At 38.5% G+C, this 25169-nt stretch overlaps 1 protein-coding gene across 4 annotated transcripts; it reads left to right on the top strand.

Annotated features, from left to right (window-relative positions):
• Positions 1-6154: 6154 nt before the first annotated feature.
• LOC131938805 (FHF complex subunit HOOK interacting protein 2A) lies at positions 6155-23973 on the top strand. 4 transcript variants are annotated; one of them, XR_009386361.1, is made up of 19 exons: positions 6155-6268; positions 10961-11031; positions 11933-12011; positions 12779-12951; positions 13126-13230; positions 13524-13646; positions 13880-13978; positions 14255-14448; positions 14723-14914; positions 15103-15182; positions 15556-15665; positions 15995-16379; positions 17673-17821; positions 18091-18231; positions 18597-18737; positions 19065-19168; positions 19775-19810; positions 19970-20103; positions 22218-22334. XR_009386361.1 is itself a non-coding variant. In XM_059296995.1 (18 exons), the coding sequence occupies exons 2-18, from the start codon at positions 10975-10977 to the stop codon at positions 22324-22326; spliced, it is 2253 nt and encodes a 750-aa protein (XP_059152978.1). In that variant the 5' UTR covers positions 6155-6268; positions 10961-10974; the 3' UTR covers positions 22327-23973. The 4 variants fall into 4 exon arrangements, 2 of the variants coding, with proteins under 2 accessions (XP_059152978.1, XP_059152977.1); XR_009386362.1 differs by lacking the exon at positions 19775-19810; XM_059296995.1 differs by lacking the exon at positions 19775-19810 and having other exon boundaries at positions 19970-19981; positions 22218-23973.
• The last annotated feature ends 1196 nt before the right edge of the window (positions 23974-25169 follow it).

The following is a 25169-nucleotide window of genomic DNA, read 5'->3' as shown; positions in this document are numbered from 1 at the left end:
TTCAGCTTGTTTAAATTTTGTATTTGATGTTTTAAGCATCTTAGCACCTTGAGTTTGCAAGCTAGTATGAGCTGCTGACCTGTTGTCCATTATTTCTTGTTTATTGTGACATAATCTGCAGGTAATATTTCCTCCGCACCCTTTGTCTGCTTCATTGGGTATTCCGCAAATAGCAGGATCCACAAGAATGGGCTGCACTCAGAGGCCTAGCGAGGGGGGGCGGGGGGGGGGGCGGACCGCACCGGGTGACACCATTTAGGGGGGTGACACCAAGGCAAAAAATAGCAAAATATACAGAGAAAAACTTGATTGGGGGGGGGTGCAAATCGAAAGATTGATTGGGGGGGGGGGGGTGCAAATCGAAAGTTTGAGAGGGGGTGCAAATCGAAAGTTTGAGGGGGGGGGGGGTGCAAATCGAAAATTTGAAAGTTTGTCCCCGGGAAGGGTCGCTATGCCTATGGGGGGGGGGGGTGACACCATTAAGTGCCGCACCGGGTGTCACCCGACCTCGCTACGCCACTAGCTGCACTACAATATTTTTCACAAACTACACATAATCTATTGGCCATATTATTGTCACGCAACTGGTCTGGACGTTCCGCCACGGCAGCATATGTGTTAGCAGAGGATGTCGTTGCATTTATGGCAATCTCCATTTCTTGTTCGATGTTCTCAAGATCTTCCCCAGTCACTAAATTATCGAGAGCCTCTCTTGGTAGATTCGAAGTGCTAAGTCCCACTTTTGCTTTGCATCCAAACAAGGCTTCGTATGACGATTGTTGGATTCCTTGATGAAAAGAAATATTTTTCATAAATTGAATGAATTTGAGACTCTCAGCCCATTGAGCTGATTCATGTGTCTGCATCAATGTTATCATTGTGTTTTGAACATCTTGGTTGGCACATTCGACTGAACCGTGGCTTTGGCTATGCCTTGGGTTTCCGTGAACTAGTTTAAGTTCAGGCCACTTGTTCTTTAGTTCAGAAATAACTTGATTAACAAATTCTCTTACATTATCTGATTGAAGCACACTTAGGGCCGTGAAGATATCCAGCAGCCCATATATGGAAACTAACATGGATTTACATTTTTTTCAATTGACAGCCATCTACTATGTCTATCTCATGGTCTGACGGCCCTTTTGGTCCTTGTCGCCTTGCATACCCAATGCTATACAAACAAGAGCTAAAATACGTTACTCACAATGAAAACGCACCCAGTATAATAAAAACGTGATCACAACTTAGTCTAGATAGAACATTGGCCAGGACATGCCGGCCAGTGCGCGCATTGGCCGGCCAATGTACGAAATACGCTCTTAGTGCTAAGTTCTTCGGGCTTTGGCCAAGAAAGCCGACCAATGCGCACATTGGCCGGCCAATGCGGGCTTTGACCACACTTCGGGCTTTGACCGTAACACACACACACACACACACTCACACACACACACATATATATATATATATATATATATATATATATATATATATATATATATATATATATATATATATATATATATATATATATATATATATATATATATATATATATATATATAAGCTAGTTGCACGAAATTTTTAAAGTAATTAAAATGACAAAATAATGATTAATAATTGTATTAAGGGGACTAAATGCTGCAAAATGATTCCACCCCCCCCCTTCCCAACCCCCGATAGTGAGGTGGGGGGGTCAGGGGTCACTTGTAATTTTCGGAAGCGGACTGAAGTTTCCGGGGGAGGGGGGGCGAACACTGTTAACAGTATATATTTTATATAAGAATTCCATTTCGTTCTGGGGGTGGGGTGCGATAGACTTCCCCCCCCCCCCCCCCCGAAGAGATGCCTGGAAGAAATGGTGCCCTGTCAAAACGGCCCGGGACAAATCGGCCCCTTCAAAACGGCCCCGTTAATATGACCCCGTCAAATCGACCACCGACAAAACGACCCAGTCACAATAGCCCCGTCAAAAGGGCCACGACATATTGGCTCCCGTCAAATGGGCTCCCGTTATATTGACTCGCGACATATAGGCTCCCGACAAATGAGCTCCCGACATTTAGGCTCTCGACAAATGGGTTCTCGACATATTGGCTCCCGACAAATAGGCTCAGGACATACTGGCTCCCGACAAAGTGGCTCCCGACATAAGGGCTCACAACAAATGGGCTCCCGACAAATGGGATCATGACATATTGGCTCCAGACAAATGAATGGCACGACCACTATTGGCATAAAAGTAACCATTTTGTCCTACCTCCACTACTACTATAACCTCTTTTTAATGCCTGAATGAAATTGTTTTTCATGAACCAACATCAATTCACAAACAAATCAAGCCCTTAACAGCTAAAATCTACCAATTCTAAAATTTTGATAATGGTTAATTTACAACAGTAAAGATCTGTTGCATAAAAGCAAACAAAGAAGTGAAAATGTACGATATACATGATGTTTACAGGTTAACATTTTGTTTTGATAACCTACAAGCATACCTACTGGAGGTAGGAAGGTACAGCGTGGACCCTTCTCCCTACACTCTGAGTTGGAACAGCTTATAACCGACTCAATTATGGAAGTCATAGATAGATTTAGATGAGCCTTAAATTAAAACATACTATATTTTATAATAAACTAATATAAAAATAAGGCCTGCCGAACAAGAGATACATACGTTGCAGTGGCGTAGCTACCGTAAAGCTAGCGTAAGCAAGGCATAGGGGCCCAAGACAAATAGGGGCCCTTTTTCGAAAGTTTGAGGGGGGTGGTGCAAATCGAAAGTCTGAGGGGGGGTGCAAATCGAAAGTCTGAGGGGGGGGGTGCATAGGGGCCCAAAAATCCTAGCTACGCCACTGATACGTTGTATTACTTAAGAGTGTTGGATAAGCTAACTCTAAAGAATATTGATGAAGGGGTCCCACTGGCAGGTGTCATATTCAATGAGACCGCTTTGCCAAATAGACTTAGTCCTATACAGAAACGGTATTGTCAGTGGTCCTTTTGCAGTGTTTCTTCCAGACTTTTTTCTCCGGGGGGGGGGGGGGGACACACGACACTCTTGAAATTTTCGGGGGGGGGGGGTAGACTTTCTACGGGGGGGGGCACTGTTAAAAGTATATATTTTCTATATAAATTATATAAATTTCATTTCGTTCAAGGGTGGGGGGGGGGGGGGGGGGGGGGGGGGCGGTAGAAAGTGTCCTTTTGTCTGGAGCCAAATTGACAGGAGCCTTTTTGTCATGAGCCAAAATGACGCTAGCCTATTTGTCGGGAATCGTAATGACGGGGGCCGTTTTGTGGAGAAACTAAATGGCGGGAGCCTATTTGTCGGGAGTCGTAATGATGGGGGCCGTTTTGAGGAAAAAACTAAATGACGGGAGCCTATATGTCGGGAGCCAAAATGACGGGAGCCTATTTGTCAGGAGCCTTATTGACTGGAGCCCTTTTGTTGGGAGCCTATATAACGGGAGCCTATTTGTCGGGAGCCTAAATGACGGGAGCCTATTTATCGGGAGCCTTTATGACGGGGTCCATATGTCGCTGGCCATTTTGACGGGGTCAATTTGACGGGGCTCTTATGTCGGGGCTGATTTGTCGGGGTCGTTTTGACGGGGCCGTTTTGTCATTGGCCGTTTTGACGCCGCACGGGAAGAAACACTGAAACATGTTTATAGGATAAACGGTTCTCTAGATATGACGGTTTTAGGCCTAGTGTAAAAATGCGGGGACAACTAAGCCTATTGAGAATGAAAACAAAAATCAGTCCCGTCGAGAGTATAGAAAAAGACGAATGGGAAATAACTCTGCGTAGGCGCACAGTTATAAACTATCAAATAAGTATTTTGTAAATGCATTTATAACTGCATGGGGTATCACTACCAACTACCGAGATATTAATTAATTAATTAATTAAAAATTATTTAAATAAAAATAGACCACTGGCAAGATTCCAGAGTTTCTTCCAGGCACTGTCCCCCCCCCCCCCCCCCCCCCCCCCCCCCCCGAACGAAATGGAATTTATAGAGAAAATATATACTTTTGACAGTGTTCCCCCCCTCCCCCGAAAATTTCAAGTGCACCACCGGAGAAAAAAATCTAGAAGAAACACTGCTAGATTCATTAATTTAACATCATAGTAATAGTAACAAGCAGCAACGTTATGGAGAATCGAGCATTTCTCGCAGCTACAAAGAAAGACGCAAGACACGAGGGTTTCTGTTCAACTTTTGCCTCAAGTTTTAAATACGACATCTTGCCACCTGGTTTTGAACGTGAGGGACAGTTCGGTCGTGGGATGACCTACGGTCACCAGCCCGGGTTTTCAGTTTAGTAAGCGTGCGTACTAGATCTACATATTAGACCACACTGTCCAGTCTTCCTTGTGCAAAAACTTATAAAAACACACCCGCCCTTCTGTGAACGTGCCTCTAATGATCTCCAGCTGCAGTTCATCTTTGCAACTGACCACATTTGCTTCAAATGGGCCTTTGGAACAGTCTCACTTCTTCTGCCTTTGTTTCCAAGTCAGAAAAACCGCTACTGAAACCGCAGCTTGAAGTCTTCGATGATCTCGTATGCAAATGACGTGGGGAACTCAGTGGTTGCTTCAGCCGTAAAGACTTTGCACTTCTGAGAGTGCGTCAAGTTTTGGCCTGTGGCTTGCCTTTACTTTACAGGAAGTAACATATCTCCTTTCTTAACTTAAATACTCTGCTCAGATCTTTCTCGCAAATTAGCCGTCTTACTACTTTGAAATATGGTAAATCTTGCGATTCTGTGTTTGTATCTTTCAACATGTCTCTGAACTATCTATGGTTAGATTAGATATCCTCTCCGTTAACAGTGACATACATGTTATGTAGGGAAGCCAGCTCTTGTGTTATGTTTATGTCTTCATCCACACCTCTAATGAACACAAGTAGTTGAGGTGGAACGGCTGTCCAGCGACTCATCCATTGCAATTGAAAAATGGCTAAACTTGCTTGCATTTTTAGCACAATTTCCATTCTGGAGAATTGCGTTTATTAACTCGTCATTTCTGGGAATGTATGGATGGATGAATGTATGGATGTATGAATGTGTGTCCGGCTTTAAGTCGTATCTCCTCCTCAACGAAGCAATATCGATGACTAGTTACAAAGCAATTATGTTAAGCAAGTTACGAGGATGAACATAGGCCATAAAAATTCCGGGTTTCTTTCATGGATTTCCCGAAAAAGCCAAAAAACCTCGAAAAAATTCAGTTTTTGGCCCATATCTCGGCAACCAGACCACTTAGCGACTTGAAACATGTACCAATCGATTCCTGCCATAATTTAAAACAATATTGCCGAAGAAAGTTTTAAAAAATATCCTTTCGTTCGGTCACAAAATTTTTTTTGAATTAATTAAAATTTGGACCGAATTAGTAGGCATGTTTTTCCAACCACACCACACGCGTCATCACGTTCAATAGCTGCGCCATCACGTTCAATGGCTGCGACATCACGTTCGGTAGCTAGGCGCGCAATGGTTTTTAGTCATGTTACTCTATTGTAAATAAAACATGTAAAATACTGAAAAAAAAAATTAATAAAAAACGTTTTAATAACTAACCAATGGTTTTACTAACCCTGCTCTTGATTTACGCTACGACAGAGCTATTTTTAGATAACATAAGGAAATTGCGCTAAAATTGTCACTAGACTTTTTTTAATTACTTGTTTCACTATTTGAGTCACGATGTCAGTGTTTCTTCCAGACTTTTTTCTCCGGGGGGGCACTTGAAATTTTCGGGGGGGCGGTAGACTTTCTTCGGGGGGGCGGACACTGTAAAAAGTATATATTTTCTATATAAATTATATAAATTTCATTTCGTTCGGGGGGGGGGGCGGTAAAAATTTTCGGGGGGGCAAAGCCCCCCCGAAGAGATGCCTGGAAGAAACTCTGCACGATGTTTTCACCAATGTCTGCAACATGGCGGGCAATGGTATTTGCAAAGCTAAATTTTCAAATCGTTTTGAATTTTCTGGACAAAGTTCCTCAGCCACCCCTTAACAAACATTTATTCCGTGGACAAAAAGATCGCCGCGGGCCGGATGAAAGGACCTCGCGTGCCGTAGTTTGGAGACCCCTGGTGTAGGGTGAGAAAGACCAGAAAAAAATGTGTTCAGAACGCTAAGCCAGCAGTACAAAATCCATGCCACTTATTTATGTTTCGGCCAAAACATTGAAGACTACACTACACAATGACGGCGGATGTGTTTCATTTAACATTTAGATCTACACAGTAAGCAAAACTTATCACTAGCCCAGTGACTAGCTAATGTAAAAGTGAATAATCTAAAAAGCAATAACAAACTAGATTCTAATTAAGTAAGCCTTAGTTAATAATAGTTAAGTTGGTAAAACTCCATTTCAGCGTATTTTATTCTCCGTTGCTTGTTTACCTCCAGTTGAGCGTATTTTATTATAACAACCGAAACACACCAAAACATTAGGAAAACACGATTTATTTTTTGTATTGTATTTTTGTTTTAGCAAATGAATAAAAATGAATATTTAAAAAAACACGACTTGTTTAGTTGTATTGTATTTTTTTTAAAAAAAAAGGCATTTGTCTCATGGTGAAACTGATACGCTGTTAATCATTCTGTTTTGTATTTATGCAATAAATGTACAAACTCTGTGTTTTTTAATTTGACAGTTTTGCTAAAACTGAAAAAATTATTTTACTATAGAGTTGTATGTTATTTAAATTCATAGTAAATCTACCATCCTTCCCTTTTTTGTATGAGTAAATTTCTGTATGAGTAAATTTCTGACTTTTAAAAAAAATTGATGTGGGGTCGTCCATAAATGACGTCACACTCGTAAGGGAGAGGGGGGTCAGCAATTTTATGACGGTGTGTGATGAGGGGGAGGGGGTGGGGTTTCAGATGGTGTGACGTCCCTTTTTTGCATTATAAAAAAGCAATGTTAGAAAAACAAGTTATAGCCGTTATTTCACGTTTTAGAAAACGGTTTTAATAAATTGTAATATGAATTGATCAAAATACTCTATGTTGACAGAGTTCTGACAAGATTTTGGAAAAATTATCGATGTTTTAAGAAAAATTCAACAGAAATTTTGAGGGGGGGGGGTTGTAGGCTGAAGTGTGACGTCATTTTAGGGGGGGGGTCTGACTTTTTGTGACGACGTGTAACGGAGGGGAGGCGGGAGGTAAAAATCGTAAAAAAAGCGTGTCATCACAAAAAGCAAGACCCCCCCCCCCCCAAAATGATGTAGCACCATCTGAACCCCCCCCCCCCTCATCACACACCGTCACAAAATCACCCCCCCCCCCCCTCCCCCTACGAGTGTGACGTCATTTATGGACGACCTCTAACATTTTTTTTTTAAATGACAACGTGAGTTGTCACACTTTCTTCTTTCTTTAACACTCCAAGCCATCCCTCACCAAATTCCCCCCCCCCCCCCTCGGCCAACTTTCGGCAGCATCATTGTGCCTTTTAATACTTTTATTCAGTTTAGTTGAAATTGGAACACTTAAATTAATTGTACAAAGTGTGCATCTCTATTTTAAGTATTTTTGTAACCAACAAAGCACTTCAGTCAGTCTCTTTGTTGTTTTTTATTCATTTGTTAAAACAAAAATACAATACAAATAAATAAGTCGTGTTTTTTAAACATTCATTTTATTCATTTGTGAAAACAGAAATACAATACAAAAAATAAATCGTGTTTTTCTAATGTTTTAGTGTGTTTCGGTTATTATAATAAAATACGCTCAACTGGAGGTAAACAAGCAACGGAGAATAAATTACGCTAAAATGGAGGTTTACCGTTAAGTTAATAAACAATATTAGTCATTAGTTAACATTAGCCTAGGCCCTAGGCTAAGACTAAGTCTAGAACTGGTAATCTATCGTTTTAGTAGGTACGTTAAAATAAATCCAGTGTTTCTTCCAGACTTTTTTCTCGGGGGGGGGGGGGGGGGTGGGGGGGGGGAGACGACGACGACACTTGAAATCTTCGGGGGGGGGGGGGTAAACTTTCTCCGGGGGGGGGGCGGACACTGTTAAAAGTATATATTTTCTATATAAATTATATAAATTTCGGTAATCTATCGTTTTGGGGGAAGCCACTCCATTTTACAAATGGCTGCTGTTTATATAGCAGATCTTGCTCTCAGACACTGCTGTTTAAAGTTAATTTCTGGCCTATTTCGATATATTTAGCCATTGATTTAGGTTTATTATTCATTTATCTATAATATTTGACATAAACATATGACAATATAGTAAACTTCTATTAAAGCCTTGAAAATGAGGTAACGTTTTCGTACATTAATAGCCGCGGGCGAGTTTACGTACCCAAAACGATAGATTACCCTAGAACTAAGGACTAAGGTCTAAGGAGTGATGTGATTAGGACTGATTAATTAATTAGTAATTAATTAGGCTACTAATAATAATAATTAGGAGGAAGGAGTAGGTTAGATCCTTAAAAATTTACTATTTATAAACCAAACCATAACAATGAACAAGTAGGCCTAATTAATTACTAAATTACTAATATAATAAGTTAATAACAGGTAGGCCTAATGTAATATTCAATAACAATGAGAAGTAGTCAAGTAGTGCAAGTAGTAAGTTGAGTGGTAGTTTAAGTCGCAAGGCCTTCTTGGGTTCATACCTGTATTTCTGTTTGCTTCAGCTGTCGCTTACCAAGAGCTACTATTTTTTATTTAGGAGTTGTCCATAAACGACGTCACACTCAGGAAAGTCGGTAGGAGAGTTTCAGAAAGTGTGACGACACGCTCTTGCAATAATGTTAGGGTAGATATATATACCGTGCTTTATTTACATGCTGTGGTTTTTAAAACACAAGCACAGATTTCAATGCTGATGTTTAAAGCTAGACTACCCCACCCCTTCTTGTAACTACAGTCACTTGTGTGAACTCACTGTGACCCCAAGTATGTAGTTGGTACTGCTTGGTAATGAGGATAGGGGGGATATAAGTCACATCACAGCTCATGCTTTGACGTATTGAAGCCTAGACTAATATAACCTCTTGTATGAAGGGTGGGGGGGGGGGGAGGATACGGGCAATTTTTTAATTGCAGACCTGTATCTCAGCTATGAGCATAAACAAAAATAGCTGCATCATTTTAATCAATTATTTTAATTATTAAAATTTTAGGTGGACTGGAGTAGGCAAACTTAGAAAAGTGATTTTCTGTCAATTTGGCTAGAGAAAGTTCAATATAAATATAGCTCAATTGCCTAAAATAAATGTCAGTTTAGTATAAGTAATTATAATGAGAGTACATATGGTGCATCATTTTATAAATTATTCTCTAACACATTATCTGTTTAAAGTCTGAAATTTTTCCATAAAAGTCTGGAAAAAGTCTGGAATTTCATTTTCAAAAAGTAGTAGGAACCCTGAAGACTTGAACTTGTATTAACTAGTAACTAGACTCTAGTTAACTTCTTTCACTAGAGGGTACTAGAGAAAAAAGTATAGAATCTTGATCGAGAATATAATCTCTAATAATATAGGCCCAATCTAATGTCTAGGGATGTTGGTAAGGTGCGAGACACAAAATGGGAAGGTGGTAAATTGCGAGAAGGGTTGGAAAACCTTCAGTTACGTGACATTTTTGTCTTGCATTTCACAGGGTAAGTATTGGGTGGGAATAAAATGCAAAGATACTTGCAAATATTATATCACACTTGATTCACAATGAACTTTAACACTGACTTAAAATATGTTTTGTTTGTATTGTTATAATTTCCTATTGACGCTAAACTTGCTGATGATTTATCAATTTCTTTATTTTGTGTCGACTTAGAACACCAACTTGTTCAAAACAGCCAGAAATGCTGCATTTAAAATTTTTACGTTGCTGTACCGAAGATAGATCAACGTTTTTGTTTGTGTGGAATACTGAAGCTGCCCTATATATTACTTTTGAACATCACTGTGCTTGAAACATGTTGTAAAGAAATTTTGTATTATTACGTATTCTATAAGTAAGATGATATTTAAAATCAACCCTTTGGATACCTGGCAGAACAAGGCCCCGGCGTGACCTCAACCAACCAGTGGGCTCGCTGGATTGAGTCGAATATAAACTTAAAATAATAATATAAGCAATCTTATTCAGATGAGGCCTATTTGATAAACATTTGGAGTAAACTACTTTATTTTGCATTACTAGTCTAATTTAATAAGTTCTCTAAATTTATTTAGTCTAAAAAAAATTAACTATAAGTATAAGACTACTTACTACTAAAATTTAGTACTAGCATTAACTTAAGTAATATTCACTGATTCAACTCATTCAAGTGTGTTTATGTAGTTAACAAAAGTTTAAAAAAAAACAACAACAAACAAACAGCTCAAGCACAATAAAGATTCATTTGAATCATCACAATCACTTTACATTCACTACCTGCACAGCATCTAGGTAGGATGGATCTAGAATCTATTTTTTTCCCTTTAAAAGTAAATTAAGAATTTCGATCGCAAGATTTGATTGGAAAGACAGAGAAAGCAAGTTAAAGAAAACGTGGGAAAAATGCATACAATGGGATAGCCTATTTAATAAATATTTATTATTAAGTTAGACCTACTAGGTATCTGGTATTGTAATCTAGATTATTTAATGTTTACAATAAAATTAATATCTAACTAGAAAAAATCAACTGTAGTATTGCTCCCTTGAGGTCTATTCACAGTAATTAAATATTTTCCCTTTCTAATGTAATTCAAAAATTGTTGTCTTGATAATGATAGATGCCAAAAAAGATCAAACATCATATTTTTTTTTTTTAAATGGTTTCTTATATATGTTGTTTAATTAGTTTCATCTAGCAAATTCTACAATGCTATTGGCCAGATTAGGCCTAAAACATTGAATATGTAGTGTTTGTCATACATGTAGCATATATTTTTTTAAATTCACAGATCTGTGATGAGAGATGAAGAAAATAATGTTTCATAAATTCACTAACTTCATACAGCAAGCAGTTGAGACGGTTAGTACCTGCAACTAATCTATATTTTGCCTACTGTTATTTTATAGGAGATTTGATGGTTAGTGCTTCTAAGACTAAAGAGTCCAAAACTCCAAAAGTCCTGAGTTTGGATCCCTGGCTGATAAGGCTCATTAACTGGGGATAGCAATTCATCTAGAAGAGACCATAACCCATCTAGATGAGACCCCTAAAAATCAAATGACTGCTGCCTTGCAGATTTTTCTTGGGTGGACAAAAGCTAAGTAAGCAAGTCCAGAAAGAAATGCAGGCTGAATCAGAATCAGTTAACCTTATGGTGCATAACATGATGACATGTGTATAGTTAATTGTGTTGGAGTATATCCCATTCAATATCACAGTTAAGTGAGAAGCTGAGCCCACAGGTTCAGGTGAATCTGTCCTTTTTACTAACTGATTGAAATTGTATGTTTTCACTTGTAAGAATGCCAGCTGGTTTGTTAAAGTTCTGATGCTAGCTTGTAACTAACAGCCAAACTACCTTTATATGACACTTCACTGTTATTCCTTGCTGTTATTTATTAGAACTGAAGATTTCATTTGACTATCAGTTAATAATGGGATGTCGTGGTTGTATGTTAAAACTTGCGGCTGCTGATCTGAAAGTCGTGAGATCGCATTGTAAGTTTGTAGGATTTCCCTGAGTTCACAAAACTCTGGTAGTTACCTGACTACCTGACTGTTAGGGAAACCAAGGCTGTTAAGCATAGTGCCGACCACACTATTCCTTCATATGCAGAGGTCATTGAAACATATGAATTCTACTTTATCCATGTGTCTTGGTCATGAACAGGAAGAGATGACGATCCTTTAATGATACATGAAATTCTAGTCTATTTTAAATGTAAATGATTTTAAAAACTTTACTTTCTTGAAAAAACAGTTTGCACCAAATGTTACCCCTCAAGAGGAATTCATATATCATTGGAAGTCAGTGACTAGTTATTTCATTGACAATAAAGGTAAGTTACTGATTGTGCACATACTATGAAACACAGGGGGTTAGATGGTGGTTTCTATTTGTTATTAGGGTAGGGGGGGGGGGTGGTATGAGATATATAACAGTGTTTGACTTTTTAAATTCTTAATTTTTAGAGTACTGCTATACAAAAATTCTCTGACAGATCAGTTGTGACTTCCTCAACCAGGGATTTTCTTTAAAATTTTAATTTATTTGATAAATTCCTATTCCATATTGTATTGTGGGGGGGGGGGTGCGGCAACAGAGAAATGTTGTTTAACTTGAGGGGTTGCGTTATTAGGAAATGTTACATGGGGCAAGAGTGGAATAAATAGTAAAAAATGTAATGGTTAGATGGTAAAATCTTATGCTTATTTAATAGAATCTAATTTTTAATAAAGCAAAAATAAAAATTTTAAGTTAGTTTGCCGAATTTTTGAAAATTTAATAATGAGTCAACTGTTTATGATATACTGCAAAATGGAATTTTGGACCCTTTCCTCACAGACATATAGATGAGCTGGATTACCCCACCCCCACCCCCCTCCCAAGTAGCCATCCACAAAATAAATAATTCTCTAATATATAGTGATGTATTCTTTTTGCATTTGTATGTAAATAAAAGTTAAAATGAGGTATCATGTGTTGGGACATAATATTAATTTTAGATTGCAAATAAAATATGTAAGTACAGTGGATATTTGGTTCTTGGCATCCATTTATCTAATTTAAAACAAAACAAAGTGAACTTATTTTTTTACTAACTAGATGGTGGAGCTAGAATTGAAGAGACAGCATTGCCTGAACATCTCACTTCAATGCTTCGGATTCTACAAGAAGAAGAATCCAATCTGGGTGAAGCTGGTACAACTGGGATGTGTATGGAGTACTTGCTACAACACAGACTCCTAGAGACCTTGTACACCTTGGGCCGCACAGATGTAAGCAACAACTCAATTGTTTACTTATGTACAGGGATTTTATATTCAATTTTTGCATTCCATAATTCAGTGTCCAATTATACATTTGAAGTTGAACATTATTTTTCATCTGGGTCAAACAATACCTTGGTATATATAAAAAAGTTTGTAAATTGATTTTGATATATTCCACAGCATCCTCCTGGTATGAAACAGTGTGTGTTAAGTTTTTTCACCAAACTTCTTTCAAGGGTCAGTCATCCTCTCCTTCCACATATCAATGTACACAGAGCTGTTCAGGTGAATACCAATATTTGTTTAAAGAAACCATATTCATGTTCGTTCTCAGTCTGATCTATTGAGTGGTTGTTTACAGAGCTCTTAAACAAGAGTTTCATTAAATATTACCCATAGACTGAACTGTCAAGTATTTTCTTTTTGTTAGTAAAAAACAAAATATAATGCATTTTTAAGTAAGAGTTCTAAAACACATGATAAAAGTTGATTTAGTTACTGCCCTTGTCATGATAAGAAAAATCTATAAAGCCAGGTAACACAAAGTCCTGCAGTTGAATAAGTGTCCCATGTTTCAGAGGCTAGTAAAAACATGTGGTGAGACTAAAGCTGGCCCTACAGAAAAGGAAGAAATTGAATTTTTATGTACAGTTTGTGCCAAAATCAAGACTGATCCATATCTTGTTAATTTCTTCATTGAGGTTTGTTGATAGGATTTTGTTCTTTAATTAAACAATCTGTTTGTTTATCTCCAGAATAAGACTATTTAGCAGTATCATTTTTGAAAATTAGGTTAAAAAGAAAATCAATCAAGGTTTATGTAGCCAGATTTCATATTTTTGTCTTGTCTGGGTTTTCTCTTTGTTTTTAAAATTTTGCCATGTAGTTGTTAATAAAAGCATAACATTTGTCAATTTCTCTTTGAATGATCTAGAATCCTAAAACCAGTGACAGATTGTCTGGAAGCAACATCCAAAAAAAACATCAAACTTTTAGTTTGGTGGATGCGTTACTTTCATTGGCTTTTAGTGAGGTATGCTTTTCTTTGTACACACTTGCTACACACTTGATTCTGGTTAATTAGTTTATCAAGTTTCCTTTTTGTTCCTCCTAAATAAACCAAGGAAATATATCAACCAAACCCATTAAAAAGATTCACTTGGAAGCTATAGCATGTCCAGGCTTGTTAGTTTAGAATATTTACAAAAATTTTAAAGAGCTTTTAATCAAGTAAGAATATGATATGAATATGATAACCAGATATAAAAAACATTGTAGTGACTGTATATTTGCTGAAAATGTTGTCTAGGACGCCAGAGTCTCAGTGAAGGCATGTGAAGGATTGATGCTCTGTGCCAGCCTGCCTGAGCAGTCAGCTGCTTCAGCCCTGATCACACAGACACAGTTTACTCAGTTGTTTGCCAACACTTTATCTCAGCTGTATACTAAATTACCACTAGCTATCTGTCCAGATGATATAGAGATGGTTGATGCTAAATGGGGGTAAGTCACTTGGTAAATAAAAACAAGATAGAAAATGGGTAGCTTCTCCAAAAAACTCTATGAAGTATTTCTTACCTTGCTAAAATAATAGTGTTGATGAGGTATAAATAAAGAAAAATGTACAACTTTTGATTTTTAATAAATATGCAAATGATTATTTAAAAGAAAAGAAGTTGTTGGAATTGTCTCTCTTAGTTGAGTGTGTGGGGAAGTTTTTGGAATAGCAAATGCGTCAAACTTAAGTGCTCATTCAAATCAAATTTTGTTTTTCTAGTTTTGATGATGTCAATGAGAGACACAGCCAACAAGGATTTACGGGGAAGCGACAAGTCATTTCTTTCCTATCCTGGCTTGATTACTGTGACCAGCTGATATCTTTAGCCAATCCAGACGTAGGCGAGGCTCTTTCCCTAGAAATCCACAGCCAGTTTCTCACTGGTCAAATGTTACCACATTTAATGCAGACGTAAGAATTCTCATAACTTTGATTTAGTTAAAATAGCTATGTTAAAGTTCTATTTTAATTTTAATACAACTGTTTATTGTTTTATTTTGTTTCATAGTTTTGTTTGATTAAATTGTGGGACAAGCTTTGCCGAATGTTATATTTTTGAAAGAAATGTCTGAATTGTTTAATTTTTTCCTCTCCACCAGGTCTGAGTCAGGTGTTCTAGTGGCCACTACCTACCTCACCAGGTGTCTACGTACAGTCTGTTCACCAGCACTACTGAGAGGCAGGTCACAATTTTTAGGATTGTAGAAACATTCTCTGAAAATTTACAAGTGATTCATAGCCCACAAAACACAATATCATTTCTAATGAAGTGAAATAAATTTTTTCGTAAAATTGAGATATATATTTTACTAACACAAGCTACAGTTTCAACGATACTGATAATGTATCTGCATCTGATACATGTATTTTATGAAAATGTTATATTCAACCTTGTGTCTTATCAGTTACAATAATTTCAGATATACCTTTGAGAAAAACTTAGGTTTGCATTCAAATAAAACAGCATACCTTAATTAAATAAGAAAAAAATATTTTACTTCTCAGAATGTCAAGGGTCGAGCTTGTTTTACATTCTGTACAATAATTTTCAGAGTTTTGCTTCTTCCTGCTTGGCCAAGAGAGAAATATTGAGGAAAAAGATTGCCCTGGCCATTTACTCACCAAAAGATTACTGGAGCGGTGCAACCATTTGTCTGAAGAGGTAAAGATAATCTTATCAATAATTGCCCAGTATTTACAGACCTTTAACTTTTTAAATCCTCAATATTTTTATATGCTATATTTTTTTAAAAATACCCCATTGTTTTTATAATATTTGAAAATTGATGGCATTTTTAATACAGACCCATTAAGCTTAATAATTTCAACAAAAGTTATTTATTATTTGTTATAAGTTTAAATAAGACATGTAATGTTAATTTAAAAAAAATTTCAGTGTTGTAGTCAAATGGTGGAGTTACAAAAGATATCAAGACATAGTAAAAAAAAATTTAATCAGTGGTTGAACTGAATTGTTTTTTTTATCCTCAGGTGTGTTTGGCAACATTGAAGCTGTTTGACACACTTTTGCAAAAGGAAGATGAGCACATTTTCCACAGTCTTTTGATTAGAAATGTATTGGGAAGAAATTACCTCCTGAGTAAAGCTCATATAGGAAAGAAATCTTCACCAGAAGAAGCTACAGCACCTAGAGCTGATGTGGAGACTTGTAATACTGGCTCAGTAGAGGCTTCAGCTCAAATAGTTCCACACGAAACATCCAACAGTTTAGAGGATCCTCTTGCAGCCCAAACCAATGTTGCTGGCATATCAAGTGATGTCCAGCAAACCAGTATAGCTGACCAAGAGGGGTCTTGCCTCGATCAGTCCCATACAGCGGGTACATCAGTTCCTCATTCCTCCACTTCATCCTCAGGTAGAGTACAGCTCTTTTGCATACAACTACAAGTTTATTACTCAGATTTTCCCCAGAAATATTTTAAAATATTAAATATTGTATTTTATTTAAATGATTTCTTGTTATTCAAGCAAAATGAAATTCCAGCTACAAGTCCCCTGATCTTTCATGCCTCCCACTGACCCCAGCTATGACCCCTGATCTTTCATGCCTCCCACTGACCCCAGCTATGACCCCTGATCTTTCATGCCTCCCACTGACCCCAGCTATGACCCCTGATCTTTCATGTCTCCCACAGACCCTAGCTATGACCCCTGATCTTTCATGTCTCCCACAGACCCTAGCTATGACCCCTGATCTTTCATGTCTCCCACAGACCCTAGCTATGACCCCTGATCTTTCATGTCTCCCACAGACCCTAGCTATGACCCCTGATCTTTCATGTCTCCCACTGACCCCAGCTATGACCCCTGATCTTTCATTCCTCCCACAGACCCCAGCTATGACCCCTGATCTTTCATGTCTCCCACAGACCCCAGCCATGACCCCTGATCTTTCATGCCTCCCACTGACCCCCAGCTATGACCCCTGATCTTTCATGTCTCCCACAGACCCCAGCCATGACCCCTGATCTTTCATGCCTCCCACTGACCCCCAGCTATGACCCCTGATCTTTCATGTCTCCCACAGACCCCAGCCATGACCCCTGATCTTTCATGTCTCCCACAGACCCCAGCTATGACCCCTGATCTTTCATGTCTCCCACAGACCCCAGCCATGACCCCTGATCTTTCATGCCTCCCACTGACCCCCAGCTATGACCCCTGATCTTTTATGTCTCCCACAGACCCCAGCCATGACCCCTGATCTTTCATGCCTCCCACTGACCCCCAGCTATGACCCCTGATCTTTCATGTCTCCCACAGACCCCAGCTATGACCCCTGATCTTTCATGTCTCCCACAGACCCCAGCCATGACCCCTGATCTTTCATGCCTCCCACTGACCCCCAGCTATGACCCCTGATCTTTCTTGTCCCACAGACCCCAGCTATGACCCCTGATCTTTCATGTCTCCCACTGACCCCAGCCATGACCCCTGATCTTTCATTCCTCCCACAGACCCCAGCTATGACCCCTGATCTTTCATGTCTCCCACAGACCCCAGCTATGACCCCTGATCTTTCTCCCACTGACCCCCAGCTATGACCCCTGATCTTTCATGTCTCCCACAGACCCCAGCCATGACCCCTGATCTTTCATGTCTCCCACTGACCCCAGCTATGACCCCTGATCTTTCATGTCTCCCACAGACCCCAGCTACGAGTCCCCAGTGTTTGGGCCATCAGAGATCCACAAAGTTGTCAACTGTTACCTAAGCCTGCTGCCTGAGGAAGCCAAGTCATCCCAACACACTGCTGATAGTGGCTATGACATGTACCTCAGAGATGCTAACAAACAGGTGGGCATGCCTGAATCAAATGGTTTATTTGTGCTTCTTTGGTCCTCTACAAAACTTACTAACCCAAAGCAACAACAGTTTTCTAGCAGTTATTTACAAATGGATGAAATGTTTTTTTAAATTGAGTTGACCAATGAGAACCTAATTAAAATGTCTCTAACTATTGTTTCAGTTTACCATTGCTGAGGCAGTGTGTAAGGGATGGGTTTGGTCATCTCTGTAGTTGAACTGACCAATGAGAACCTAACTAAAAAGTCTCTTTGTTTCAGTTTGCCATAGCTGAGGCAGTGTGTAAGGGATGGGTTTGGCCAAAGAAACCTGTGGCCATCCCAGAGTACAAGAGAGACACATTTTTTGAGGGCTCCTTCCTGCATATTCTGCTTGACAAACTCTTGCACCTATTGGATCAGGTTAGGGTCATGTCAGATAACTAGATGTTGTCTTAAGGATAACTATAAATTAGCAATATTTATTTTTCATGAAATAGACGATAGCTAAACACAACGCCATTTTTTTATCTAATATTTTTTAACCTCAGTTTAACACAAACAAGAAAAAAAAATAAGTTGATTATTTAAGATGGAATTTACATCTGAACTAAAACTTCATATGTGTCAGTTTTCTTGTCATATGTATTCATTCATAAGTAATTGTATGAATTTGTGTACTTTAAGAAGCAATAACACAATGCCCCAAGTAAGAGTTTCTTTGTCAAGTATCTGTGTTTTGGTCATTGAGTTTTGTTGAATTTTTTTGTTTCTGTCTTTTGTTACAGAGCTATTCAGTGAATCTCTTGTTGACGGCCCTGATATCCAAAGTTGCTTTGATCCCACATCCAAATTTACACGAGTTTCTTCTGGATCCTTTCCTGCCTGTCCCTGATGGAACCCGCACACTCTACACCGTGTTAACCAAGGTGGGGAATAGCGTTAGCTTCTGGGGTTGGGGTCATCTGGTATATGGTGGGATGATAATTTGCTTAGAATATTGGATTGCTCTACTGTAATACATTTTCACACCTGGAAAATTTGTGTGAGCTCATCATAGACTTAGTATTATTCGCTATAGATTATTATCTGGTTTTCCCTTTAAATTAAATGCATTTCTGTGGTAAGTAAAAAAAAATGATAGGCCTATATTATATTTATAGTTGCCACTACATTATGAGTATACTGTAATCATCATTTTGTTATATTTAAAGTTAATCAGGTTATTTTAGGTGTTTAAATTGCTTTTGTTTTAGGTGACCAATGAAATAAAGCACCACTTAAAATCTGACCCATCTTTCACTCAAAAACTTTTGTTGGCCAGAAAGCAGCTACTGGGAAACTTTACAACACTACACAGGTATGGTTTAAATTAAACAATCCAACCAACTTTAATCACAACAATACACGTCTATGGTTTAAATGACAAAATCCAACTAATTTTAATCACAAAAATACACGACTATGGTTTAAATGACAAAATCCAACCAACTTTAATCACAATACATGGCTATGGTTTAAATGATAAAATCCAACCAACTTTAATCACAATACATGGCTATGGTTTAAATGACAAAATCCAACCAACTTTAATCACAACAATACACGGCTATGGTTTAAATGACAAAATCCAACCAACTTTAATCACAACAATACATGGCTATGGTTTAAATGACAAAATCCAACCAACTTAAATCACAACCATACACGGCTATGGTTTAAATGAAAAATTTCAACCAAATTTAATAGCAACGGAACCACTTAAAAATCACAACACTACAAAAGTATGTCAGACTACTGCATATATAGGCCTACTGGTCAAATGCATTCTTTAATTGTTCTGACTTCTGAAACAAATGATCTCAGGTTCTTCTGTTTTATTGCCCATCCAATCTTGAACTACTTAATGCCATATGAAAGGTTGTTTATCTGACTGATACTTTATATATGTAATCTTGTACATTAGTTTAAGGGTGTCACATTTGAAATCTGAGATACATTGGTAAGTATCTTTATTTCATTTGCTTTTTACCAACAAACAAACAGCAAGTACCTCAGTAGTTTGCTGCAGTTGCTTTTCATTTATTTTCTATTGGTGATGGTCTAAAAAAACATTTGATTTACATAACCTAAATTTTGGACTTTTATTATTTTTTTAAAGTGACCGAGGAAGGTAAGTGGTTGTCATGGCAACACAACTGCATGTAAATACATTGCATGATCTTCTCAGGTCATACAGATAAATCCTTGTCTTTAGCAACTCCATGAACAAATGAATTGCAGCATGACTCAAGGGTACAGTAGTCTGCCTGATGTGTTATGTTGTACCAGTGGTCAATGTGATGTGTTGTACCAGTGGTCAATGTGATGTGTTGTACCAGTGGTCAATGTGATGTGTTGTACCAGTGGTCAGTGTGATGTTTTGTACCAGTGGTCAATGTGATGTGTTGTACCAGTGGTCAGTGTGATGTGTTGTACCAGTGGTCAGTGTGATGTGTTGTACCAGTGGTCAGTGTGATGTGTTGGACCAGTGGTCAGTGTGATGTGTTGTACCAGTGGTCAGTGTGATGTGTTGTACCAGTGGTCAGTGTGATGTGTTGTACCAGTGGTCAGTGTGATGTGTTGTACCAGTGGTCAGTGTGATGTGTTGGACCAGTGGTCAGTGTGATGTGTTGGACCAGTGTACAGTGTGATGTGTTGTACCAGTGGTCAATGTGATGTGTTGTAACAGTGGTCAGTGTGATGTGTTGTACCAGTGGTCAGTGTGATGTGTTGTTGTACCAGTGGTCAGTGTGATGTGTTGTACCAGTGGTCAATGTGATGTTTTGTACCAGTGGTCAATGTGATGTGTTGTACCAGTGGTCAATGTGATGTGTTGTACCAGTGGTCAATGTGATGTGTTGTACCAGTGGTCAATGTGATGTGTTGTACCAGTGGTCAATGTGATGTGTTGTACCAGTGGTCAATGTGATGTGTTGTACCAGTGGTCAATGTGATGTGTTGTACCAGTGGTCAATGTGATGTTTTGTACCAGTGGTCAATGTGATGTGTTGTACCAGTGGTCAATGTGATGTGTTGTACCAGTGGTCAATGTGATGTGTTGTACCAGTGGTCAATGTGATGTGTTGTACCAGTGGTCAGTGTGATGTGTTGTACCAGTGGTCAGTGTGATGTGTTGTACAAGTGGTCAGTGTGATGTGTTGTACCAGTGGTCTGTGTGATGTGTTGTACCAGTGGTCAATGTGATGTGTTGTACCAGTGGTCTGTGTGATGTGTTGTACAAGTGGTCAATGTGATGTGTTGTACCAGTGGTCTGTGTGATGTGTTGTACAAGTGGTCAGTGTGATGTGTTGTACCAGTGGTCAATGTAATGTTTTGTACCAGTGGTCAGTGTGATGTGTTGTACAAGTGGTCAGTGTGATGTGTTGTACCAGTGGTCAATGTAATGTTTTGTACCAGTGGTCAATGTGATGTTTTGTACCAGTGGTCAGTGTGATGTGTTGTACCAGTTGTCAGTGTGATGTGTTGTACCAGTGGTCAGTGTGATGTGTTGTACAAGTGGTCAGTGTGATGTGTTGTACCAGTGGTCAGTGTGATGTGTTGTACCAGTGGTCAGTGTGATGTGTTGTTGTACCAGTGGTCAGTGTGATGTGTTGTACCAGTGGTCAGTGTGATGTGTTGTACCAGTGGTCAGTGTGATGTGTTGTACCAGTGGTCAGTGTGATGTGTTGTACCAGTGGTCAGTGTGATGTGTTGTACCAGTGGTCAGTGTAATGTGTTGAACCAGTTGGTCATGTGTTGTACCAGTGGTCAGTGTAATGTTATGCACTTGTGATCCACCTTACAAGCTTTATAGATCATTAACTATTGTACTAACTCCCTTTGTATTTAAAATGATTGCATTGCATCTTTAAAGATAGTAATATTTAGTAAAGGTACTAATTCTAAACAAATGTAATTGGATGTCTTAATTATTTAAAATGATTTCTTTATTTATTTTACCCATTAGTTTGCTTTAAATCTACACTTTGTTTGTATGTTGTTAGGGAAATAATAGTTATAAATGAATCTCGAATTGCTAGAATAAGCTTGTTGACTTGTTGTTTTATTTTGACACCTTTAATTTTAAACTATTGGCCATACATTTTTTAAACTTAATACTCTCAATAGCTGATTTGTTTATGCATGTTTTGATTTTGCATGGCAGTAATTTTAATACTGTTATAATAAAACATTTTAGAAAAAATTTAATTTATTTTAGAAAATTTTACTTTAAAAAATGAATGTCATTACTTTTATTTTTTGATAGTTGTTCAACGTTAGCAGTTATTAAAAAAATTATATAAACAGTATATATTCTAGTTTTTATTTGCAAGACACAGCTTTTAAAATTTAAAATGTTTTAACAGGTTTGAAGACCAAAGCAGAATGGAAGCCATAATTGTTCTAGAAGAATTTTGTAAGGAGCTGTCTGCTATAATTTTTGTCAAGCATCATGCAGCAGTGACCAGGTGCTAAATCTGCCCCACTTTGCTCAGAGAAAAAACTTTTCAAATTGAGATCTGTCAATGAGTTATATAAGAACCACTACTCTAGCATTCAGTGCTAGTTTTGAGAACTGTCCAGTTGATTGTCATTGAAGCTGTCAGACATGCACACTGCCTTCACTGTGGCAGTGGTCAAACATAGCTGACCTTACTTGAACAGTTTCAGGTGAATGGAGATGACTAGAACAAAGTTTTCTGGTGTAGATGTTTGATTTGAAACTTGATCAAAGATCATGTAAACCAGTGGACTGCATGTCTTTGAATATCTTTTTGTTTTTGGTAGTGGGGTAAGTTTGTTTTTGTGATAGATATATCACATGGGTAATTTATCTGTTCAACTTCTGGTTGGTGATCTTGTGAAAGAAAATCTTGAGTCATGATAGTGTTCTTGTGTAATTGTAATTTCTAAGATATCCTGGCCCAGCAATGTGGAGATGAAACTTATATCTGGTTAGCCTGTTATTACCCAATGTCTGTCACATGCCTGTGCTGTCATTGGTGGGTTCTTACTAAAACACTTCCAACCTGTTTTTTTTTTTTTGGTAGACAAATTTATTTTTGGCTAAGCTTTGCTTTTTACTTAGATAATTTTGTTGTGGTATATGAAGTCAGTTAAAATAATGTACAATTCTATCTGTAATCATTGTTTATTTAAATGTCTTCCAAATGTTTCATAACTAAGCCAATATGGTTACAGTATTATTTATTAACTTTTTGTTTTAAATGCTGTCTCTTATTATACAATTATACACTTTACATGGCAATTGTCTTCCCTTGTTTTAGCCCTGTGTTCAGCCCTGTGTCTCTAGTCAGAAATTCACAAGAAAATTCTTGTCATTTTACATTTCATTGTGTTGGGTATACAGTAGCTGCTGATCTTGTGACTAATGAATCAAATAATAGAAAACAAAACCTGTTGTTAACAGTTGAAATAATGTGATTTTATTTCTGATTGCTAAAGGATTTGTGTGAATTTTGGGACTGTCCTGAGCAGTATGCCATCATTATTTTAACATTGTTTTATCAACTCCACTAATTTTTTGAAATGATATTGAACATTCAGGTTCCAGTGAATAGTTTAAAGCTGCAGAATTATTTGACTGTGACTTGCATATAACTTCATCTTTAAATATTTGTTATTATTTTCTTTATTTATGTGTACAAAAATTTTAAATATCTTTTTAATGGAATGAATAATTCATTTTCATGTATCATAGTTTGAATAATTTCAGCTAAAGTCTTGAAGAAGCCGCTTAGATTTTTAATGTATTAGTGTGTTATCTTTGATGAAAAATGTAGACAAAAATATGCATTATAGAGATGCATATTTTGGTTGTAATTTATCTTAATAATTTTACCCACTGTAAGTTCATTTTTAATTGTTCAAGCAAATTAGACTTGTTAACCCAGTAACAAATGTAACTAGAGAGTTTGCGCTACCAGCTCTGAACCAGTTCATGACCCAATTTTTGAGCCTGGTCTTGTGATTGGTTACACCAGAGCAGCAGCAGATCTCTACAGCTCTGTGTGAGGCTATCATGTCCAGCAGATCTCTACAGCTGTGTGTGAGACTGTCATGTCCAGCAGATCTCTACAGCTGTGTGTGAGACTGTCATGTCCAGCAGATCTCTAAAGCTCTGTGTGAGACTGTCATGTCCAGCAGATCTCTACAGCTCTGTGTGAGACTGTCATGTCCAGCAGATCTCTACAGCTGTGTGTGTGACTATCATGTCCAGCAGATCTCTACAGCTCTGTGTGAGACTGTCATGTCCAGCAGATCTCTACAGCTCTGTGTGAGACTGTCATGTCCAGCAGATCTCTACAGCTCTGTGTGAGACTGTCATGTCCAGCAGATCTCTACAGCTCTGTGTGAGACTGTCATGTCCAGCAGATCTCTACAGCTCTGTGTGAGACTGTCATGTCCAGCAGATCTCTAAAGCTCTGTGTGAGACTGTCATGTCCAGCAGATCTCTACAGCTCTGTGTGAGACTGTCATGTCCAGCAGATCTCTACAGCTCTGTGTGAGACTGTCATGTCCAGCAGATCTCTACAGCTCTGTGTGAGACTGTCATGTCCAGCAGATCTCTACAGCTCTGTGTGTGGCTGTCATGTCCAGCAGATCTCTAAAGCTCTGTGTGAGACTGTCATGTCCAGCAGATCTCTACAGCTCTGTGTGAGACTGTCATGTCCAGCAGATCTCTACAGCTCTGTGTGAGACTGTCATGTCCAGCAGATCTCTAAAGCTCTGTGTGAGACTGTCATGTCCAGCAGATCGCTACAGCTCTGTGTGAGACTGTCATGTCCAGCAGATCTCTACAGCTCTGTGTGAGACTGTCATGTCCAGCAGATCTCTACAGCTGTGTGTGAGACTGTCATGTCCAGCAGATCTCTACAGCTCTGTGTGAGACTATCATGTCCAGCAGATCTCTACAGCTCTGTGTGAGGCTATCATGTCCAGCAGATCTCTACAGCTCTGTGTGAGACTGTCATGTCCAGCAGATCTCTAAAGCTCTGTGTGAGACTGTCATGTCCAGCAGATCTCTAAAGCTCTGTGTGAGACTGTCATGTCCAGCAGATCTCTACAGCTCTGTGTGAGACTGTCATGTCCAGCAGATCTCTACAGCTCTGTGTGAGACTATCATGTCCAGCAGATCTCTACAGCCCTGTGTGAGGCTATCATGTCCAGCAGATCTCTACAGCTCTGTGTGAGGCTATCATGTCCAGCAGATCTCTACAGCCCTGTGTGAGACTGTCATGTCCAGCAGATCTCTACAGCTCTGTGTGTGGCTGTCATGTCCAGCAGATCTCTAAAGC

This window comes from Physella acuta, unplaced genomic scaffold (genome assembly GCF_028476545.2).
Source record: "Physella acuta isolate Inbredline_101_S28 unplaced genomic scaffold, ASM2847654v3 ptg000257l, whole genome shotgun sequence".
Taxonomy (NCBI): Eukaryota; Metazoa; Mollusca; class Gastropoda; family Physidae; genus Physella; species Physella acuta.
The sequence above is the reverse complement of the archived record's forward strand: the minus strand, read 5'-3'. Positions and strand labels throughout refer to the sequence as shown.

Excerpts from the sequence above, each read along its gene's own strand:
- LOC131938805 (XM_059296994.1), top strand. The coding sequence starts at position 10,975 with ATGAAGAAAATAATGTTTCATAAATTCACTAACTTCATACAGCAAGCA. Across the intron at positions 12,012-12,778 it reads TTATTTCATTGACAATAAAG|ATGGTGGAGCTAGAATTGAA; the intron begins GTAAGTTACTGA and ends TTTACTAACTAG. Across the intron at positions 18,738-19,064 it reads TCTACACCGTGTTAACCAAG|GTGACCAATGAAATAAAGCA; the intron begins GTGGGGAATAGC and ends CTTTTGTTTTAG.